Below are 20,779 nucleotides of genomic sequence, written 5' to 3'. Positions count from 1 at the left end.
CACGGACAGACCCTGAAGGTCTGAGAACCAGTGCCGTCTGGGCCATGCGGGAGCTATCAACAGGAGCGTCCCTTCCTTCCTGTTTGAATTTCCGGATTACCCGTGGAAGAAGGGAAACCGGAGGAAAGAGATAAGCAAACTGAAACGTCCACCGGATGGACAGAGCATCCACCAGAGACGCCTCTTCGTCTCTTGTGCGAGACCCGTACACCGGCAACTTGTTGTTGTGCCGGGACGCCATGAGGTCGATCTCTGGAAGACCCCACCTGTCCACGAGCAGTTGAAAAACATCCGGGTGCAGGGACCATTCCCCCGGATGAACGTCCTGGCGACTGGGAAAGTCCGCCTCCCAGTTTAGCACTCCCGGGATGAAGACAGCTGATATGGCCGGAAGATTGCGCTCCGCCCATACCAGGATCCAAGACACCTCTACGAGAGTCGCCCGACTTCGGGTTCCTCCTTGCCTGTTTATGTAGGCCACGGTGGTAGCGTTGTCCGACTGGACCGGCACTGGGTGACCTTGGAGAACCCGATGTGCCTGCTGGAGAGCATTGAAAGCTCTGCTTCTTCCGGAGTCCACCTGCCCTGGAACAAGTGTGGACCCGAAACTGCTCCCCAGCCCCGAAGACTGGCGTCCGTTGTCAACAGGACCCAATTCGCCACCCAGAACGGACGACCTTTGTTGAGATGGGTCGTCTGCAACCACCAGGCAAGGGACAGGCGAACCTCCGGAGTGAGCACTATCGTCTGGGATTTTAGAGACTGAGGCAGTCCATTCCACTTGGACAGGATTAGGTGCTGCAGAGGTCTGGAGTGAAACTGGGCATATTCCACCATGTCGAATACCGACACCATGGAGCCCAGTAACCTCATTGCCGAGTGAAGAGACACCCTGCGGCTCTGCAGACAACTGCGCACCCTTGACTGTAAGGCAGAGATCTTTTCCCCCGTCACAAAGATCCTTTGCTGTCCCGAGTCCAATAAGGCTCCGAGGTGCAGAATCCGCTGAGACGGGATTAGAGTGGACTTCTGCCAGTTTATCAACCAGCCGTGCCGTTGCAGTAGCGCAATGGTCAGGTCCAAGTGGCGCAGAAGGAGCTCTGGAGATCCTGCCACTAAGAGAAGTTCGTCCAAGTACGGCAACATGCGGACTCCCTGCAGCCGCAGGAAAGCCGCCATGACCACCATCACCTTGGTGAAAACACGTGGTGCTGTCGCCAGGCCAAAAGGAAACGCCCGGAACTGAAAGTGGTCGCTGCGGATTGCAAACCTGAGGAACTGCTGATGGCGCAAAAGAATAGGGACATGCAGGTAAGCGTCCTGTATGTCCAATGACACCATGTAGTCCCCAGGTTCCAGCGCCAGAATGATGGACCGTAGGGTCTCCATCCGAAACTTCGGCACCTGCTAAGACTTGTTGAGAGCTTTGAGGTTGAACGGACAAAACGACCCATTGGGTTTCTGCACCAAAAAGAGATTGGAATAGAAACCCTGGCCCCTCTGGGAGAATGGAACAGGCACTATAACTCCAGCCTGGAGCATAGTGTGCAAGACCTTCTGCAGCTCCGTGGCTTTGTTCCGGTCTGATGGTAGACCCGTGGTGAAGAATCAAGCCGGGGGTCTGTGCCGGAAGGAGAGGGCATACCCGTGTGAGACCACCTCGAGAACCCAAGTCTCTGTCGTGGTGACCGACCAACACCGGGCGAACTGCAGCAGGTGGCCTCCCCCAAAAGGAGGCCCGGACCGTCAGGCCACAGGCTTGTCATCTTCCTTAGGGGCCGGACGTCTGGTACTCCAGGCCTGCTTCCGGGGCTTGGACGCTTTCTTGGGGCCAGCCTGTCGGGGAAAGGACTGTGCTTTAGGCCTACCCTGGGCCCTATAAGACCGAAAGGACGAAGTACCTGAACCAGAAGGAACAGCAGCCGACGGGAGACATGCCGATTTAGCTGCAGCCAGCGTGGCTACAATCTTGTCCAGGTCCGGACCGAAGAGAACTTCTCCATTAAAAGGCAACGCCTCCAAACCCTTTTTGGAATCAGCGTCCGTCTTCCAGGATCGCAACCACAAGGTGCGACGAGCAGCCACAGCTGCCAAACAAATTCGAGACGCCAGGGTACTAATAGCCAAGGCCGCTTCGTTGATATAAGTGGCCGAATCCCGGAGATTGCCGATCAACTCCGTCTGCTCAGCCGAAATCGAAGGACGCCTCCAACGTATCAGCCCAGCGCTCCATAGCTCTGGCAACCCAGCAAATGGCCATAGCTGGCTGCGCTGCCCCCCCTGCAAGGGAATAGACGGACTTCAGGCAGATCTCCACCTTGCGGTCCGTAGCATCCTTAAGGGAGGACATGGATGGCATGGGTAATGTGGCACTACGGACAAGGCGTGTCACATGAGAATCCACCTGTGGAGGGGATTCCTACTTGGCAAAATAATTGTCCGCAAACGGATACGCCACTGCTAAACGTCTTTGAGGCTGATATCGTTTGCCTGGCTGTTTCCACGCTTCCTCTAGGTGGTCAACTAATTGCCCCGACAGAGGAAACACCGTGGTATCTCCTTTAACATCCTTGAAAAAGGCGTATTTGGACTTTGATACCGGAGGCTCCTCATCCTCAATAACGAAAGCAGTACAGACTGCACGAATAAGGCCAGGTATATACACCTTAGACTTAGCGTCCGACTCTTTAGGACGGGGAGGTTCCTGGTCAGAAAGATCCAGAATCTCCCCATCATCGGACGTCCCGTCGTCATCCTCATAAGGAGCAGACAGAGACGCCACCGGCCGCATCACAGACTCCCCTTGCAACACTTCTGACAACTGCTGTACAGAGCTTGTTAACGAATTAACCCACGCAGGCTCATGAGAGACCTGAGGGGAAATAGGGAGACTGTGGGGTACCATCAATTGTCTCGGGAAACCCTGCATGGGTGACGACACCACTGACTGCTGGGACAAACCCATCTGAGTGAAGGCAGGCTGCGGAGCTAACTGGCCCACGAGGGTTGTAAGCCCTTTGGCGAAACAAGCCCAGGGCGGCTCCTGTACCGGAGCCGAGACCGTAATCAGCCGCGACAACGAATAACACTGCCGACATAGTCCCTCCGCACTACCGTCCCCCTGCGCTATAGGTACCTTGCATGTAGTATATAAAAGCTGGAGAGGAAAGTCACTTTCAGACATAATGGTAAGTATGTGACCCCTCTCACTGATACTCGTTAGTATAGTGTGAGACCACCCTGCAAGCACCGCACCGCAAGGGCTTTAGCAGAAAGAACAGGGACAGTTAAATGCTGACAGATAGAAAATGAAAGTACAGGCAGCAGACGCTAGCATAGGTCACATACTATGCAAAGAAATCAATTCCTGCACTATCAGCGCTGATCCTCAACTACGCAGACTCAGAGCCTGGTAGGACACAGCGCTGCATACACAGACCTTAATCCAACGGAGGAGAGGTATGCAGGGGGACCCAGACCGCGATGCCACCGTTCATCAGCGTCCAGCAGCGCTCACCATGCTTCTTCCAAAGATGGCCACCGAGGAGCAGAGAGGCTGGCCTGGGGGAGGAGCGCTGACACAGGGCCAGTCAGCACAATGCAGAGGGCTGTATGCAGCGGGGGAAGTTCCGGCTGTGAGACAGGGAAGGCGCGCTCCCCTGGCATGCATTTAACCCCTGGGACGCCACAGTGCTACCGCTCTGCCGCGGTCCTGCTGTCCCAGGGGGTAGTGGAAGCGCAGGTTAGAACCTGGCTCCACGCTGCAGCCAGTTCCCAGGGAGCCCCCTGCCTGGGGACTCTGGACCATGTAACAGCGGGGACCCACCGCGGGCCCCCGCTGCTTACCTGTTGTCCCCCTTGATTCCGGCCATGGTCCTAAACATCTGGGGTCACCGCTAGCTGTGACCCCAGATGCCTACCAGCATCCCCGGATCAGTACCAGCGGGGGTGTAGGGAAGACAGCATGGACACTGTCCATGCTGTACTTTCAGATGTGCAGCTACAGCTGCATTGAAGAAACTTCAGGGGCTCTTCATTGCCCCCCTCTAACAGGTGCATCCGACTCTGGCCAGGCACCAAACTAAACTGAGATGCCTTGGCTCGGGGTATAGGAGGGGGACCCTAGTGCATCCTGGGAGGCTGAAACTTAACTCTATGGTGCCCGATGCCTGACGTCATCACCTATACCCAAGGTATCCTGTGGATACCCTATGGACCCTGAAGTAGAAATAGCGAATGCCTGCTATTTTGAGTGACAGGAGGAGGCGTATGTGGGTGGTAACAGGGGAAGGTGCTTGAAAACGGGGAGTGGAGATCGGAACGCAGGAGTGCTTAAAGGTCAAAACGGGCGTTTTATGGGTGTGCATAATTAATACAGCAGTGTCATTGACCACGTCACTGGGTTATTTTATAGTCAGAACTGCTCGCAAGATTGTGATAGGAAAAACCAACCACAAGAATAGCGAGCAGTTCATACGCTGGTCGATGTACTCGATTAATCTAATAGCGGACATGACGTAGGATGCGAACGGCCAGGGGGCGTAGTTATCCAAAAGACGACCGCAAGATTTGTTCGCTCGTTCAGACATGGAGGCGTGAACAGACCGCAAAGAGCGAATGGTTCATTTGAATAGCCACCCCCTTTTCCTGAACGACCATCCGCAAATAGCATCCAGCTCTGAATCAGGCCAATAGAGCACTATATACCTGACCCATGGGAGAGGCATACAGGGAGACTGACCCAAGACCAACAGCAGCGCACCGATACTGGACTGTGAGCGTCTCAAATACACGAGGCGGGTAGGAGGAGCAATCCAGATGTGCAAAAACTTTTGAAGGAACTGCGTCTGGGTCGGAGCTGCCGTGGGAGAGTCTCTGACACCAGAAGCAAGGAATGCAGCTCGCGATTCCCTGGAAGCAAGGAATCGCCTTACTTGACATCTCCCTGCTTCCAGTTGCAGTCTGGGCCTCAGCATCGTTGCTAACAAGCTCTTCCATGAAATGTCGAAATCACCAAAGATGTATCTGGTGTTGCGGCCCGACGGAGGTAGAGTCACAGTGCATGCGTCTTACTTCAGATGCTCAGCACTGCTAACTCAAAAACATAGAAAATAAAACATAAAATAAAAGGTTTGGACTGCCTGAGCAGTCCCGTTACAACACTGTGTCTGTATCCTGCCACACCAAAAGAACTGAATGCCTGTGGCCAGGAGCAGGGTATTTGTGGAGGAGGACAAAAGGCATCCTGGGAGCTGAAAGCTTTAACTGTTTGGTGCCTGGATAACTCCAACCACATTATCCCCATGGTATCCCTATGGAACTTGAAGAAGAGGTAGCTTATCCAACTCTTGAATGATCTATCCATTAAAAGCACTTTTCTTTGACATTTTTCAGCATGGCTAGAGTGTGACAGTTTGTGAATAGAGCTACTACTTTCCCCTGGGTAGTGGTCTAGCGACTGTCAAAACGGCATTGGGGAGTATGAAATGTGTACGGTCAATACTGGTTTGACCCTGTTTCTTTCCTAGAGACGAATAGTCTAACGGGGGAAATATTCTCCATTAGTAGACATTGTAAGGAGGTTTGGGCTCCACTGCAGATACCCTGCAGGGTGCAGCCTCTCGGTGACCACAAGATGTGACTATAAGAAATTGGACAGAGATATGAGGTACAGCTGAGAATTACTAAGTACTGAAGTACTGCAGACTAGTGTATAATAAACAGTACTGTAGCGAAGGTGGTTCAGTATGTGCCACCACCCAGGTGTGATGCCTAGCTTGATGGTTTTTATTAGCGTTAAAAACACACAAGTAAACCAACAGTGGGTATGAAATTTTAGGTGCAGTGTTTCAGGTATTACAACCAGATTACTGCACAAGATCATGTGTGTTTGCCACAGACATGTTCTTGAGTAGTGCGCATATGGGCAGCGATCTCAAAACACACTCACATGCAAAGCAACTTAAAATGTGTCTGTCAGTGGGGAGCAGATAGAAAACTCGAAAGGGGTTCTGATCCAAGTAGCCGCGAGGTTCAAACGAGTTTAACCATTACGGGATTTCCAGAAAGGGAAATCTCGCTTGTTTCAGCTTGCATCCCGTAGACGTGCGATGAAAAGGTTATTAGGACCGTAATGGACCTCAGGGCTGCACCTCCTACAGTATGTCAAAGTTGCTCTGTTTCTATCAGTTTTGTGGTGCCGTACAAATAAACAATGGCTGTCACTCAGTCTGACTAGCTGTTGCTAGGTGGTGACCTCCGTCCTCCCATATGAGCAAAGTAAACTTGTACCCTGCTCTCCGCACTACTTGTCACCTTAGCCTTCCGTTAGTCACTTGACCTTCTCAATATGGCATACGTCTGACGACATAGCCCTCCCCCGATCCGCCCACCAACGTCACTTCCAAGAAGGAGGGACTTTGTCACGTGACTCCCAACCGCCTTCTGCCTCATGAAACCTATCAAAATAATAATAATGAAAATTAAAATAATCGCGCAGCGGCCGCCTGGTGACGTCATGGCTACCGGGAAGAGGCTTGGAAGAGAGACGAGCGGTCGGACACAGCGAGGCAGTGGCTGGCGGGGGCGGATGGAGAGGCCTCGGTCTGTGCTGGTCACGTGGTGCTGCGCTGTAGTGTTTCCCCGGTAAAGATGGCGGCTGTGAGGTAGAAAGCGGCAGCTCCGAGTAGCAGCATCAGTTCCGTGCTACGGCAGCGAGTGAGAGAGCCCAGCGCTGGGAACAGCACAGTGAGTGATGGGAGAGGGCGGGGAGATGCCCCGCTGGGGGTGGGGAGGAAGGTAGCCGTGGAGGATAAGGGGAGGGTTATTTATGCCGGGCTGGAGATGAGATCGTAGAGGCCCCGACAGGCCTGATGCTACCGGGTACAGTTCACCCTCACCAGCCAAGTTCCTGGGAACCGCATGTGTGCGTGACTCATCTCCCCCTCCTGTCACCCAGTGTGCGTACACCGCCCGCCTCCCCTGTATGTATGTATGTATGTATGTATGTCGTACTCTTGCTACTGTTACAGACTCCCCATCACTGATCCTGGTGCCCGGCTCACAGCACTTCTAAACCCTTTGGGGCCCGCAACAGGTGTCCTTTCGAACACGGCGAGGGCCCCGCTCAGCGAGCACCAGGGCAGCACTGCATTACCCTCTCCGTTACTGGGGTGTGACCCCCCCCCGATCCGGGAGTCACTGCTCGGGATCGATCTCCCTCCCTGGGCTAGGATTAGTCATTCTGGCCCAACCCGGAAGTTTATGTTGGTAACACGTGGTAAGAGGAAGGCTGGAGAGTTGGGGTGTTTCTGTACCGCTGACCTTTGCATGGGGTTATGAGCAAAGGTGTAGCCTTCTACTCTCTGCTGTACCTGACTTTCATATGATCCCTACTAGCTAATAATGCCTTTGTCGGTAGGATAAAGCAGCATGAGGTACGGCTGACACGTGTTTTACTTCCCACAATGGTCTGGGACGTCCCAGGGACATATACACTGCATGACAGTGTTCTCCTAACTCTGTACTATTATCAGGCTCCTAGGCAAAGTCCTATCATCTGAGTTTCTAAATGAGCTGTACAGATTGGCATATGATGCACTCATATTTTCTAATGGTGTATGAACTTTGATAATTGGCAATAAATGGTGCAAATGGCAGTCTTTCTCTGTTGTATCATAAGGCCCATATGCCTTTGGTAGAAATCACTATCTTACTGCAGAATGTAAGTATTCTCTTAGAAGGCAGTAGTGAGGCCTTTAGAGCAAAGATGGCTATCTGCTTGGACTGCCTCACAAAGCAAAGAGACTGGTTTATTGCAATGTTTCTGATTTTTAATTCCTGAGGACTCTGTAATGCTGGCATGAACCTTGATTTTGACAGCTATTACAAGAACACAGTTATTGGTAAAAAAGAAACTGCATGTAATGTTTTGATATTTTGTGTTTGAAGTCTGCATGGCTTATTTGGTTTGTCCAGGCCCGCTCAATTTTTTTTATTTATTTTTTTCTTACTGTTTTTAATGCTTGCTTGTTTATACCTTTTAAGCAATATGTACTGTGGAACATAGATTGTAGTTGGGTGCAAAAATCATAGGTTCATCAAGCTCAATCTTTCATAAATTCTATTTGTTTTGATCTAGAGAAAGATCGGACACCCAACCCCCAACTGTGACAGTAGCAAATGTAATCCTTTCTTTACTTACAATATGGATAACGAATTCCTCTGATTAATTTACCATACAATTAACTCAATTAATTGTAGCTCAGGCAACTACGGTAAGAAAGGAAGATGTCCAGTCTACTTTTATTTCTACAGTTTTGTGAACTTGCTATGTTCTAGAAATTCCACAGCCTTGCATTAAAGCATCTGTTCCTATGCTGATGAAACTGAACATTAGACTTTTGATTAAAAAACTTTTTTTAACTTTTCCAACTTGTTTTTTTTGTTTAAAGATGATGGATCCAGGGCAAGATTTGTTGCTCGCTGCTCTGAGTGAGTGCGGCATCAGTCCCAATGATCTTTTTGATGGCGATTCCTTGGATATAGGTGTCATTGCTCCAGGGCCAGTCCCAGTCAACCAGCAAGTAAGTAATATCAGTTATTCTACATTTATAGAACAGTCAAGATTATTTTTTCAAAACATGCTTATTACATTTTGGTCTCAAAAGGATTTTTGAAAATGCATGATAACATAGGAACAGAAATGTATTAATTGATTTGGTGGTGTCATTGGGCCTAAAAATGGCCTTCCTACTACTTCTACAGGTTCTTGTTATACAAGCCATGTTAAAGCTTATTTTCTTTTTTGTAATCATCAGAAATCTTAGTGTTTGAAAGCTGTTATTCTCTGCTTCGCTCTTTTATTTAAGGCTAAGTCCACTTTCAGAGCAGAGTGCATCTTTTAGGATTAGAGCACTATGTAATGTCTGGAAATGAAACTTGCCTTGTATGAACAGTTTTATATATTCTCTTAAACTATTAGTGTTTATCTTAGGTTGTCCTTGTTTTTTACACACTGGAAAGTCCCTCAAACAGTCTCCTTTTTAATTTCCTTAGATTTATATGTTCAAGCTTTGTACTACTTTGTTTAGCAAGTATGGTCTCTCTGTGGCTGACATTACTTTGATTAGCTAGGACTAGGTGATACAGGTTGTGTCCTCATGCCAGAATTGCTATATATATATAATTTTTTTTTTTACGTTCTGTCAACCATATTGCACCTTTTTACAATGGTTAAAGTAGCAATGCCATGAAAACAGTGAGACGGCTATGAATTATTTTTCCACATTGCTACCTGTCTACAATTCTATAGTATTCACACTAGCTCCGGCGGCAGGCAGGGCGCCGGAGCTAGAGATGGCGCGTCCGTTGAAAAGGGAGTGTGTCTACCTTTTCGGCACTCTTGGGGGCATGCCGGGCATCCCCTAAGCGCTGCTGACAGGGAGAATAGATGCCGGGCGCATGCGCCCGGCGTCTATTTACCGGCGGTGACCTGGTCACCGCACATTTCCCCACCCGCGGGACATTGCGACTCGCTGGTGAAGATGGCCTCTGTAGGCTATGAGGGCAGGGCGCTTTTTGCCCTCCTGAAGGAGGGCAGGACGCCCCGCCCCGCTAAAACAGCCTAGCAGGAACGCTAATTGTAGTCGAATGCCATGTGCTCTAATGATCAGAGAGGTTTTGGAATGTCTCTCTCAGCCCTGTTTTCACTGTAACATTCTCCTTCTCCCTACTCTTCATGCAGAAAGTTGTGACTTTGTTGCAGGCAGCTATGTTTGGTTGTCCTCCAGATAGCTATTGAAAAAGCAATGATGGTTGTAGGACTATGGTTAACAAATATGACTTTCAGATACATACTTAAGAGGTACTTAGTTACAGAAATAAAATCTGATTGCTTTTTTTTCCCCTAAATGCGGCAGGGAATCAGATGTTAATATACTTTTCAACCATGAGGCCCCTTACCCACTAGTGTTAAAATCCTTGATTTTTCATGTCTGACATCTGGTGTCACTGGCATTTTATGTAACCAGCCTAAGATATTTTCTGGGTATATTGTATTTTCAGCAATGAAATGGCAATTTAAGCATGGTAGTCTTGGGTTGCATTCCATATGTTAATCGAGTGGTTCGCAACCTCAACCCTGAAGGTATCGCACCAGGTCATGTTTTGAGGATTTCTTATCTGTGGAAACAGGTGGGATAATTACTGACCCAGCAAAATAGATTACAGACTCACCTGTGCAAGATTAAATAAATCAACAATACATGACCTGTTGGTGGTATTTGGGGTCTGGAGTTGAGAACCCCTGAGTTATACTTTACCGGTGATAAGAATTCCATTTTGGGTGATTGTAGGTATTTAATGGAATCTGTGTGCAGGCCCATTGTTTCTTTGCATGCACTTGGCATGGCAAGCATGTGTCATTTGATTATATCTCTTGCTCTGTAACAGACACTAAAGGATCCCATACCCTACTGACAGATCGCCGCGTTCCTGCAACCCGGCATTGCAGGATCGGTGAAATCCAACATAATGTATTTCACTGATTTGCCGTTCATGACCAAAATATGCTAGTGGTTTGCACATTGGTGAAATTTAACACTGAAAATTTCACCGATCCTCCAATGGATCGCAGAACATCGATGGCCGCCGGTCCGATCGCGTGACTGGCTAGTAGATGTTTGGGGGCCTTTTTGGTGCATACACACGGGACGATGTGCTGTATTAACAATATTGGTGAAAGATTTCCCTTGAACTTTCTGTAGTGCAAACGATATTGGGTGTACACACTGAAAGTTATTTTTCAGTGAAATCATCCTGCCACATCTCTAAACAGGCAATTCTCGACGATATCGTCCAAAGCATCGTTATCGTCCAGCAGGAGCGCGCATCGTTGATCGTTCACTGCATACATACTGAACTATATCGTTATCATTCATATCGTTTAAATATATTGTATCGTGTGTGTGTATGCCCCTTTAGTTATGGATTAATACATGTCTCTGTTGAGAAGGTACTTTCTTTTTTTGCTTTTGTAAGTGTAATAGTTTATGATGCAATATTATGTATCTAGATATTGGATAAAATGTACCTACTTTAAATGTGTATACATTAAAAACTAATCTTTTCCATTTAATTTTGTTTTTTAAATCCTAGCAATGCTAAGGACACATTGGGGTATATTTGTGACGTGACAGATTTGTTTGATATTTATGTAGTGCACATATATTCTGCAGTGCTTAACAGAGAATATTTGGTCATCTTGGCTGCAGGTCCTGGCCTTATTAGGCGACTGGGGCGCTGCATTATACTTTAGATTCCAGGCCCGGGTGTTGCTAGGCAGCTGGGACGCTGTCTGTGTAAGTGCAGCTCATAGCTGCAATCCATTCATTCATCAAGGAGGCTTTCAGCAGGGCTTGCTCTCATTGGTCCCTGCTTCTGTTAAGTTACAGCCTGCCCTATACTTTCTGCCAGTGATCTTGCCTTACTTCCAGAGTACGTGTGTTTCCTTGTGGTCAGAAGCCAGCGTTTTAGCCAGTCTCGCCTTGTTCTTCAGTTCTTGCGCTCTAAGTAGTTGTTACCAGTTTCCTGAACCTGCTTCCTGATCAGAAATCCTAGCCGCATCGTAACCCTAGCTTCTGTCACTCTGCGGTCTGGTCAATCCAGACCACGATCCAGCCGCACCAGAATTCATAGCCACTCGGTCCATAGCACGAGATTCTGCTGTACCACAGTCCCGGTCGCTCCTGCCCCACAGCTAGAACTAGCCACCCAGTTTTTAGCCGCTTTATGCCTGGCGACCCAGTCACACCATAGTCCCTAGACGCACCTAAGACCATCGCCACTTTCCGCTGCCAGTGTACTTTTACCATTGTTCCTGTACAAATTACATTCTGCGTGCAGCTTCACTCCAGCTAACGCTTTCACTGTTAAAAAATGGAAAAATCAGCTGTTTGAAACATTTGTTTGGAGCACCAAATATTTATTTTGTCTAGTAATATACAATTATACAGTTATCCTATATTTGCAGTTTTTTAGTGTACAGGCTGATTTTAGCCATAATTAACATGCTATTAACAGCCAAAAATAGTGTGCATGGCTTTTTTTGTTTTCATTTGGCTGGCGCATGAATCGGGAGAGGGCATAGCCACGTGAAACGGATGTTGGACCCGATAGGTGGTTAATTTAAATAAAATTATGCTGACAATTGGATATGCCCCTTTTGGGTCTTGTTTATAAGCAACATATGTATGCTAGATATCTCAGTTCACAATTATTTGAGCATATTTTTTTTCTTTTGCCTATGCATTTCAATATTACACCATAGTGTAAAGTATAAGTTTGAAAAATGGTAGTTCACAACTTTAACAGTTATTTCTATATATGTGCTTATTGTGTATGCTATAAGTGTTTGTTTCATGTATGGCAGGCTGTGCCAATCAGTGCATTAGGAGGAAACAAAGAGAGTGAAGCATCAGTTTCTGTGAAGCATGAACCAGTGTCTGTATCCCCAGCACTATTAAATGTCAGGGTAAGCTGCATTATTTGCTTATTGGGAACAATAATAAAAGCTTGTTTTAAAATTCCATGTAAGAAGTTGAATATTTGTATATGTAAAACTGGCAGCATATACCAAGTTTCATTATTCCTACTTTTTGACGAATAGGGCTGCAAAATCTGATCACTGTTCTGCATTTAAATGTGTACTTTAATTGGTAAATACATTTTCTGTAGAGTACATTGAATATCGCTTACTATTAGATTAATTTTACATTGATGTCTGTATTAGACCTTTTTGCCAGGAACCAGTCTGTATGATTCCCCGTCCCACCACTGTAATGGGTTTACAGATGGTTTTGACATAAATATAAGACAGAGGTTTAGTTTCTTAAAGTATAAAATCTCCCTTACTCCATTCAGACAATACTGAAATGCAAAAACGAACCAAATATAGCCTAGAGGTGCGAGCAGAAAAAATAAGCATGGTTTTCCCTCCATAACATCTGCCCATTATCAGAACCTCATACTTCAAGGAAACTCCTTCAAAAATTGTAACTATAGTAGTTGTTGAGCATCTTTTAAAGGTTATAAATCTGTTTTCTTTTGTTTATTTACAGCCTCCATCCACTACAACGTTTGTACTGAATCAAATTAACCAGTTGCCAACTCTTGGTAATACAATAGTGATGGCAAAAACTCCACCTGTTACTACCACTCGCCAGACTATCACGGTCACAAAATACCTTCAGACCACTGCTACAACAAGACCATCCACCACCGCACCAGTAGTCAAAACCACTGTGTCTGCTGTCCCAGCAAAAGAACAAATTCAGCTAAAAGATCTGCTTAAGAACAGCAGTCTAAATAAGTTAATGAAGTTAAAACCACCACCTAACATCGCACAGCCAGTTGCAACAGCTGCAAGTATGTACCTAATGGCTTCTCTTTTCAAGTATGTTGTGTTCAGTGAAGTGTTAGTTTTTTTTTTTTTTTTTTTTTTAAACTACTGAACTAATTAACAAGGCAGATATTTATGGAGCTATAGAATTTTTGTTTCTTGAAATTAGCTTTCCACTAACAAATATTATATTTTCTTCTTCATCCACTAGGGGACACTGGAGTTCAAGACAGTGGGGTATAGACGGTGGTAGAGTAGAGCCTGGCACTTTAAATAATTTAGAAGTGTGACTGGCTCCTCCCCCTCTATGCCCCATCAGCCCCAGTTTTTAGAATGTGCCCGAGAGAGCCGGTTGCACAATAGGCTGTCTCCAGCCTGTCTCATATAATTAGTGTTTTTTTATGAACAAGCACTGAGGACAGGCAGGCTGCTTGATGTGGCAGTCTGCCTGCTACGTGGGAGCCGCCGGGAAGGGCACTGCCACAGCTACTGCAGCCTGTGTCTGGTGACCCTGAGGAGGGGGCACACAAAAGAGGGAGTCATCGAACCCTGCGAGGACCCGCCATTGCTGAAACCAGCATGTGTCCGGGTTCCTCGCCGCCCCCTCAGCCCAGCATCCCGGCCGCAGCAGCTGTAAGTATATCCCACCACTCTTGACTAGCTGGAGCGGTGGGCCAAAACGCTGGGCTCAGGGAAAGCGTGCACTGCGCGGCTGTTACACAGCCTCCTTCCCCCTGCCAGTAGTCCTGACAGTGTCGGAGCTGCTGATGAGACCAGCAGCTGCACTCGGCAGTCAGCGTCCGGGTCTCTGGCTAAAACCTAGCCACTGATCCCCCCCTCCTATTAAGGAGGGGAGGCCCCTCTACATCAAGTATACGGGAACGTTGGTGACAGCGCGGTGCTGCCGCAGCTGTCACTGATTCCTCCCTCTGCTATACAGGGAGGGAGACTGCCGCGTCCCGCTACTCCCATATAGGGAGTCTAGCATAAACAGCCAGCCCTGTATAACGGGGCTGGGGGCGGGGCGCAAGAAGAACGCTCAGCGCTGCTGTTTGTTGCCGCGCTGATGCTTGTTTGAGAGAAGCGCCGGCTTATGCTTAGAGCCGCAGGAGAGCGCGGCTGCTGTTCACAGCGCTCTTGGCTGTGGGTTGCTGGGTCGGTGCTTGAATGAAAGAAGCACCGACGCCAGCTCTCACAATCCTGCTCCCCCACTCACATAGAACGGCCTTACCGGTTCCCCCTTCTAATGAAGAGGGCTGAAAAGGCATGGTCAGCGCACCTCGCCCTGCGTGGGGGGTTATGTCTGGCAATGCCTAATGTGCCCTCCTCTCTCTTTTACCGCCATTAATGTGGTGTAATGGAGGCGGGGCTTAGCGGCTGTCGGGCATGTAAATATCCGCTTGGTAGCCTCCCTCCTTACTACTCTCTGCTCAGGCCGACAGTAACTCTCCATAACTATGGAGGGGGAGTGTGTGTGTGGGGGGGGTGGTTACATCATCGGCCGGTGTCCAGCGTCATTCTCTACCAGATAGAGGGGGAATATATTCAGGTGACAAGCGAAGCGAGTCCGCAAGGGGCCGACTTTCTTATTTCCCCTGGAAAGTGTGAGCAAAAACCTCCACTTCCGCCCTCACGTCACTTCCAGGTACAGCTACTGAAGGGGTTTTTACTCTTCCCTATGGAGTGGAAGGGAGCTCTAAGCCCCGGCCCTCTGAACTGAGTACTTACGGGGGCTATTTTTACTAGTCCGCGGGTCTAGCAGGAGTGGACTGTCTAAGAGCTGTCGAGGCAGTCACAAAAACGGTCCCTCCTCTGTCATTAGTGGTGGAGACAACAGCCGTCTACACGGCGCGAAGGCCCTGTGAACTATTCACCCCCTAGGGGGTGCCTCCTAGATAGGTAACTGTGTCGTATGCCGTTAAGTCCCCGCCTGGGGCGCCGCATACCTAGGTTCGAGATCCGTCTAAATAGACTGATGGGCTGCCAGGGGTCTGTAATGGGGATTTATCTCCCCGATCTCTATGGAGAGGAGACCCCAGCAGTCCGCTGCTCCCCTAGCAATAAGTTGCAGCGCGGGCCTGCCATTTTGTGGTGCTAACAGTACTGTAATCCCGCTGTTTAGGAGACCTCCGTCCCTCGGTGTGCTCCTTATAGCACTGCTATTTCATTAAACGGAACTCTCATTAAAGGCAGCTCATAAGGCGGATGCTGTTGCTCAAGTAGTTATGGCATAATGTATCTCTGTAATCCTCCCCTATACAAGGGTGTATGTGTGTGTATGTATATATGTGTATATATATATATATATATATATATATATATATATATATATATATATATATATATATATATATTAATTATAAAAAAAAAAATTATTTTTTTTCCTGAGTAAAATATCTGTCAATACAATTAGGGTGCTCGCTTCGGCAGTACATACAGGTACAGTCCTTGTTTTTATAGCACTACAGGGAAAATGTTGACACTATGGTTAGACTTGCTAGCCTCATAAGGTGTTGGACTATAAACCAACTTGGTTGCTCCTTGTAGTTCATACCTGCCGCTACGCTGTAGCAGAATGAACACATGTCCAGAGTGTACCTTGCCTCAACCAAGGTCTTGAGTCAGTTCTTCCATGGCTCTAACTATTGCTCAAATTCTACTTTAAACATTAGTACGTGTATGCACATATGAAAATGCACTGTACTGTGTATGTGTGTGTGTGTATATATGTGTGTATATGTGTGTGTGTGTGTGTGTGTGTGTATATATATATATATATATATATATATATATATATATATATATATATATATATATATATATATAATGTGTATAGAGATAGATATAGTGTGTGTATATAGTGTTCACTCTAGCTCCGGCGGCAGTCAGGGCGCCCGAGCTAGAGAGGGCAAACTTATGCACGCGCCAGAAAAGGGGGCGTGTCTATAAGACGCGTCCCCTTTTCGTCATACTTGGGGGCGTGCCCGGCGCTTACGGACATGCCGGGCAGCCCCCAGGCGCTGCAGAAAGGGAGAATAGATGCCGGGAAACCACATATTTCTCCACCCGCGGGACACTGCGTCCTGTGGGTGAGAACAGCACCCGCAGGCTGTGAGGGCAGGGCGCTTTTTGCCCTCCTGGAGGGCAGGGTGCTTTTTGCCCTCCAGAAGGAGGGCAGGGCGCCCCGCTAAAACAGCCTAGCGGGAACGCTATGTATATATACACAGTGTATTTCTAATTCTCTGTTTTTATCAGCTATTGCAAGGCTGCTAGGTTTTATTTCAAAGTAATCATATATTTGCACCAGGCACCTATTATAGAAAAACCAATGCTGTTTGGAATTCTCTGATTTGCTGGGTAATCATATATTTGCACCAGGCACCTATTATAGAAAAACCAATGCTGTTTGGAATTCTCTGATTTGCTGGGTAATCATATATTTGCACCAGGCACCTATTACAGAAAAACCAATGCTGTTTGGAATTCTCTGATTTGCTGGGTAATCATATATTTGCACCAGGCACCTATTATAGAAAAACCAATGCTGTTTGGAATTCTCTGATTTGCTGGGTAATCATATATTTGCACCAGGCACCTATTATAGAAAAACCAATGCTGTTTGGAATTCTCTGATTTGCTGGGTATACTGTCTTTATTTAATATCTGTAAACACCAGAGTAACTTTAAATTTAATTATATAGTCAGATCTTATCTCCTAGCTTCATGGGATGCTGTTTTGGCTTGCTTGTTTGTATTAGAATTTTATGACTTGTATCTGGTGTGGGTGAGGGTAATGAGGGTGGGTGTCATCAGTGACTACACATGTTATGCTTAACTATATAATCAGTAGGTCACAAGGCTTTAGGCTTGTACAAGGCTGCTAGGTTTTATTTCAAAGTGGGTTTTTTCTAAGTGGGACTACATGTACAGCATAACTTCAAGAGTTAGTCAGGAGTTAAGCAGGAGGACAATATTTTAAAAGAACTCTCTATAACTTGGAAAAAAGCAAAGGATCTTCTGAGCTTCTGGAAACCCTGCTACTCAGCAACCAGCTTCCATTATAACCTGGACACACCTTTTGACAACACCCTGCTTCAGCATTGCAAGCAACTACCTGCTTACTGAACATTTAATACTTGTATGTTTGCGTTTCTTCTCTACATTGTTTAAATCATTCCAATACCACTGTCAATTTATCTTTACTGTAGTATCTACCATTGTTTCACACCTATACCTTTTTTTTTTTATATATATATATATTCATACTTTAGACTAATTCTCAAGTCTTGCTACTTTAACAGCTCTACACTCCTTTTTTGGTTATAATTTACTATTGTAGTTGTGCCTTTACATCTTCCAGCACTGTTCTTTCTTTTATCTGATTTTGACCTGTACTGCTCCCTCATCTCAAACTCATTACTACTACTGACTTTTTCACCCCCAACCGCCTCATCTACACGATGTCTCTTTTATTCTACTCCACCCTCACTCAGCCGCTACATTATTTTCTCCTCTACCACCAGTTTTCACCTCTTTTCTCCATCCATAGTCCCCTCTACGTTCTCCCCCTCCTCTGTCTCTCTTCATCACATATAAGTCTCTCAACTGCATCTCCCACAACTCCAGTATTATTCACTTCTCTTCCACCATGGTCCTGCTGCACCACCACTAAACCCTGCACCCTATCTTTTCTCCAAGTTACCTATCCTCTCCCCCCCCCACACCACACTAAACCTCCACCTGACCCACCACCTGCTGTCACCCTTCCTCATTCAGAAGCCAGCCACATAACCCCACACTCCTTATTCCCCTTCTCTAGATCAGTATCACCTCCACACTGCATCAACCCTAATAATCTCATTCTCCTCTCACCTCTTAACTCTGTCCCTCTCTCCTGTTCCCTCTGGAAAGCCAGTTTTGTCTATAATAAACTGGTCTCCGTTCATGAGCACTTCATCTGCAATGCCTGGATTCTCCTAGCCATCACCAAACCCTGGATTTACCCCTCTGACACCACTGCTCCGGCAAAATTCCTCCATCACTTGGCTTCCTGGCTCTTAATCTTCAAATGGGCCATCAAGACCCATTTCTTCCTCAATGCTTTCCAGCGCTCATCCTAACCCACTACTCTATGCTCCTTCCTCACTATCTAGCCCATCTGTGTCACCCCTGTTTGTCTGACCCTCCCCTCAGAATGTAAGCTCTCGCGAGCAGGGCCCTCTTTCCTCACGTGCTTCTTCTTGCCTTACTTTTACTTTCATTCACAATGGCACCTAAAACTGATTACTGACACCCTGCTGCTTATTTAGGTGTTATGCAGCAATGTATATAAATCAGGTACTTGCACTGCATTGTCTGTACTGTTAATAGCTGTTGTCTTGTGTGCTCATTTGTTTCTGTACTTTGTCAGGCGCTGCGGAACCCTTGTGGCGCCATATAAATAAAGGATAATAATAATAATAATAATATTGTCTGATACATAGCATATTTTAAAACGAAAGATGCTGCGATTGGAGACTGGACTGATGTGGTAGTTTGGTACAATAACTCCGCTTTACTCTACCTCTTCTTAAGGATAGTATATAGAGAGGTTCTTATAATTACAAAATTATTATGACCATGTAGCCTAGGGTCCCAGTTAAGTCTCTGATGAGATGTCGCCTGGGATTCCATGAGCTATAGGCTACATATGTTTATGTATGTATGTATATATATATAATATATGTGTGTGTATATATATATATATATATATATATATATATACATACATATACATTCTGCCTCACGACAATATTAAGGTGCCCCTTTTCGGGGGGCCTATTACTAATATAACTACACTTCAGTGGTGCCCTTGACAGCGGACGGAAGTATCCCCAAATAAGAGCCTACAGCCACACCACCCTAAAAATGCCCGATCTTGTCTGATCTCGGAAGCTAAGCATGGTCATGCCTGGTTAGTACTTGGATGGGAGACCATCTGGGAATACCAGGTGCTGAGGCTTATCTATAAGAATGCTATATCTAAGTACTATATATATATTTTATTCTTCTTAACCAAATCTATGGAGTGCCGTCCGTTTGTTCTATGCTATGTGGATGAAGCGTCATGCACCTTTGGAAAGGCACCCTAGCAAGTACCCCTGACCCAAGGTTATGAGTGCCGGGTTTTCTGGAAAATATATATATATATATGTGTGTGTGTATATATATATATATATATATATATAATTATGATCTCCTGGTGCAGGAGTCTGATCTGTTGGTACTAACTTCTTTTCATAGAGTTGTACTTCCCATCCCATTCCTTGTATGTATATTTCCTAATAAGCGAAAAAGACCTGTTCCACCCTAATTGGGTTAAGACTATATCCTCTATTGGGATAACGAGCACATTCTATGACTATGTACAGGTACCCTTCTCAGTAAAAATTCCAGTACTCCATATTATTGAGTTGTCGCAGACTGCACAAGCTATTTCAGTAAGATGAGTCTCTACTGCAGTGGCCCTAGGTATATCCCTATCAGAACATGGAGGATCCAGGTTCTATTCCATCCTCGGGGTTTTATTTGGGCTGCAGTTGTTGCTCCTATGCCTTAGGCCAGGGGGGCGCTCGCCGATATCGGCAGGGGTTGTATTGTTTTGGTGAGCATGAAATCAAATTTTGATTATCCCTATCATTGTGATCACTATAGGGTCACTGGTGGTGATCCAGCATCAAATATGTCATATCCTATGTGTACGCTATCCTGTGATTTCTGCCCCTTTTGGCTAATATGTGCTGCACCATTATGTCGTTAATGTAAGGATAATTCTACTAGCAGAGCGGTTTGGGGTACACGGTATGTATAATCTTTCTGTGCATTCCTAATGGAACAAGCTAGAATGTGGTTCATTAACATTCTGCTAGTTTTTAAAGTAGGTCCTACGGCAACATCTCCAGACTGAAGTCCAAGCTGTAGAACATGGGTTCTTGGTCCACCAAAGCTCCTCTTTCTACCTGAAGAGGCTGGTTGCTGTGAGATGGGAATAGTTTGTGACATTCGGCATAGTGCCCAGAGGGTTTCTGGTCGCTCACAGGTAGTGGTGAGCTTACCCCACTACAGCTTAGGACAGTGTCCATATTAATGCAACCTGACATTACACAGCTGTTCTCCTTTTTGCACCCTAGCTGTCCTAGTAGCCATCCGCTCCTTTATGGTATCCATTCATATCAATTGGCTCTACACTTTAGAGCTTTTCTGACGTATGGATTTATAGTTCTAACAGAGATTCGTAACACGAATAGAATATAGAATCTGTTTCGGTTCTGGACTGAGGTGCATCTAAGGGCTAATGCACATCTTTACATTAAAGTGTGACGGTCACTATGTTCCATACAG

The 20,779-nt window shown here is 46.5% G+C and overlaps 1 protein-coding gene and 1 pseudogene across 5 annotated transcripts in view; both read left to right on the top strand.

Annotated features, from left to right (window-relative positions):
* Positions 1–6,420: 6,420 nt before the first annotated feature.
* The window catches only part of SBNO1 (strawberry notch homolog 1), a 91,137-nt gene continuing 76,778 nt past the window's right edge, over positions 6,421–20,779 (top strand). For 2 of the 5 annotated variants that reach the window (XM_088449140.1, XM_088449139.1), the window contains exons 1-4: positions 6,868–6,959; positions 8,454–8,585; positions 12,431–12,532; positions 13,119–13,425. In XM_088449140.1, coding sequence (XP_088305266.1) covers positions 6,873–6,959; positions 8,454–8,585; positions 12,431–12,532; positions 13,119–13,425 — 628 coding nt within the window. In that variant the 5' untranslated portion in view covers positions 6,868–6,872. Of the gene's footprint in view, positions 6,748–6,867; positions 6,960–6,979; positions 6,992–8,150; positions 8,277–8,453; positions 8,586–12,430; positions 12,533–13,118; positions 13,426–20,779 lie in introns of those variants that run through there. The other 3 variants (XM_088449142.1, XM_088449141.1, XM_088449143.1) reach the window with 3 other exon arrangements.
* Positions 19,283–19,400, top strand: LOC148502885 (5S ribosomal RNA; annotated as a pseudogene).

Source organism: Taudactylus pleione, unplaced genomic scaffold, assembly GCF_031769625.1.
Source record: "Taudactylus pleione unplaced genomic scaffold, aTauple2 ptg000479l, whole genome shotgun sequence".
Lineage (NCBI taxonomy): Eukaryota > Metazoa > Chordata > Amphibia > Anura > Myobatrachidae > Taudactylus > Taudactylus pleione.
This window is presented reverse-complemented; position numbering and strand designations above follow the sequence as displayed.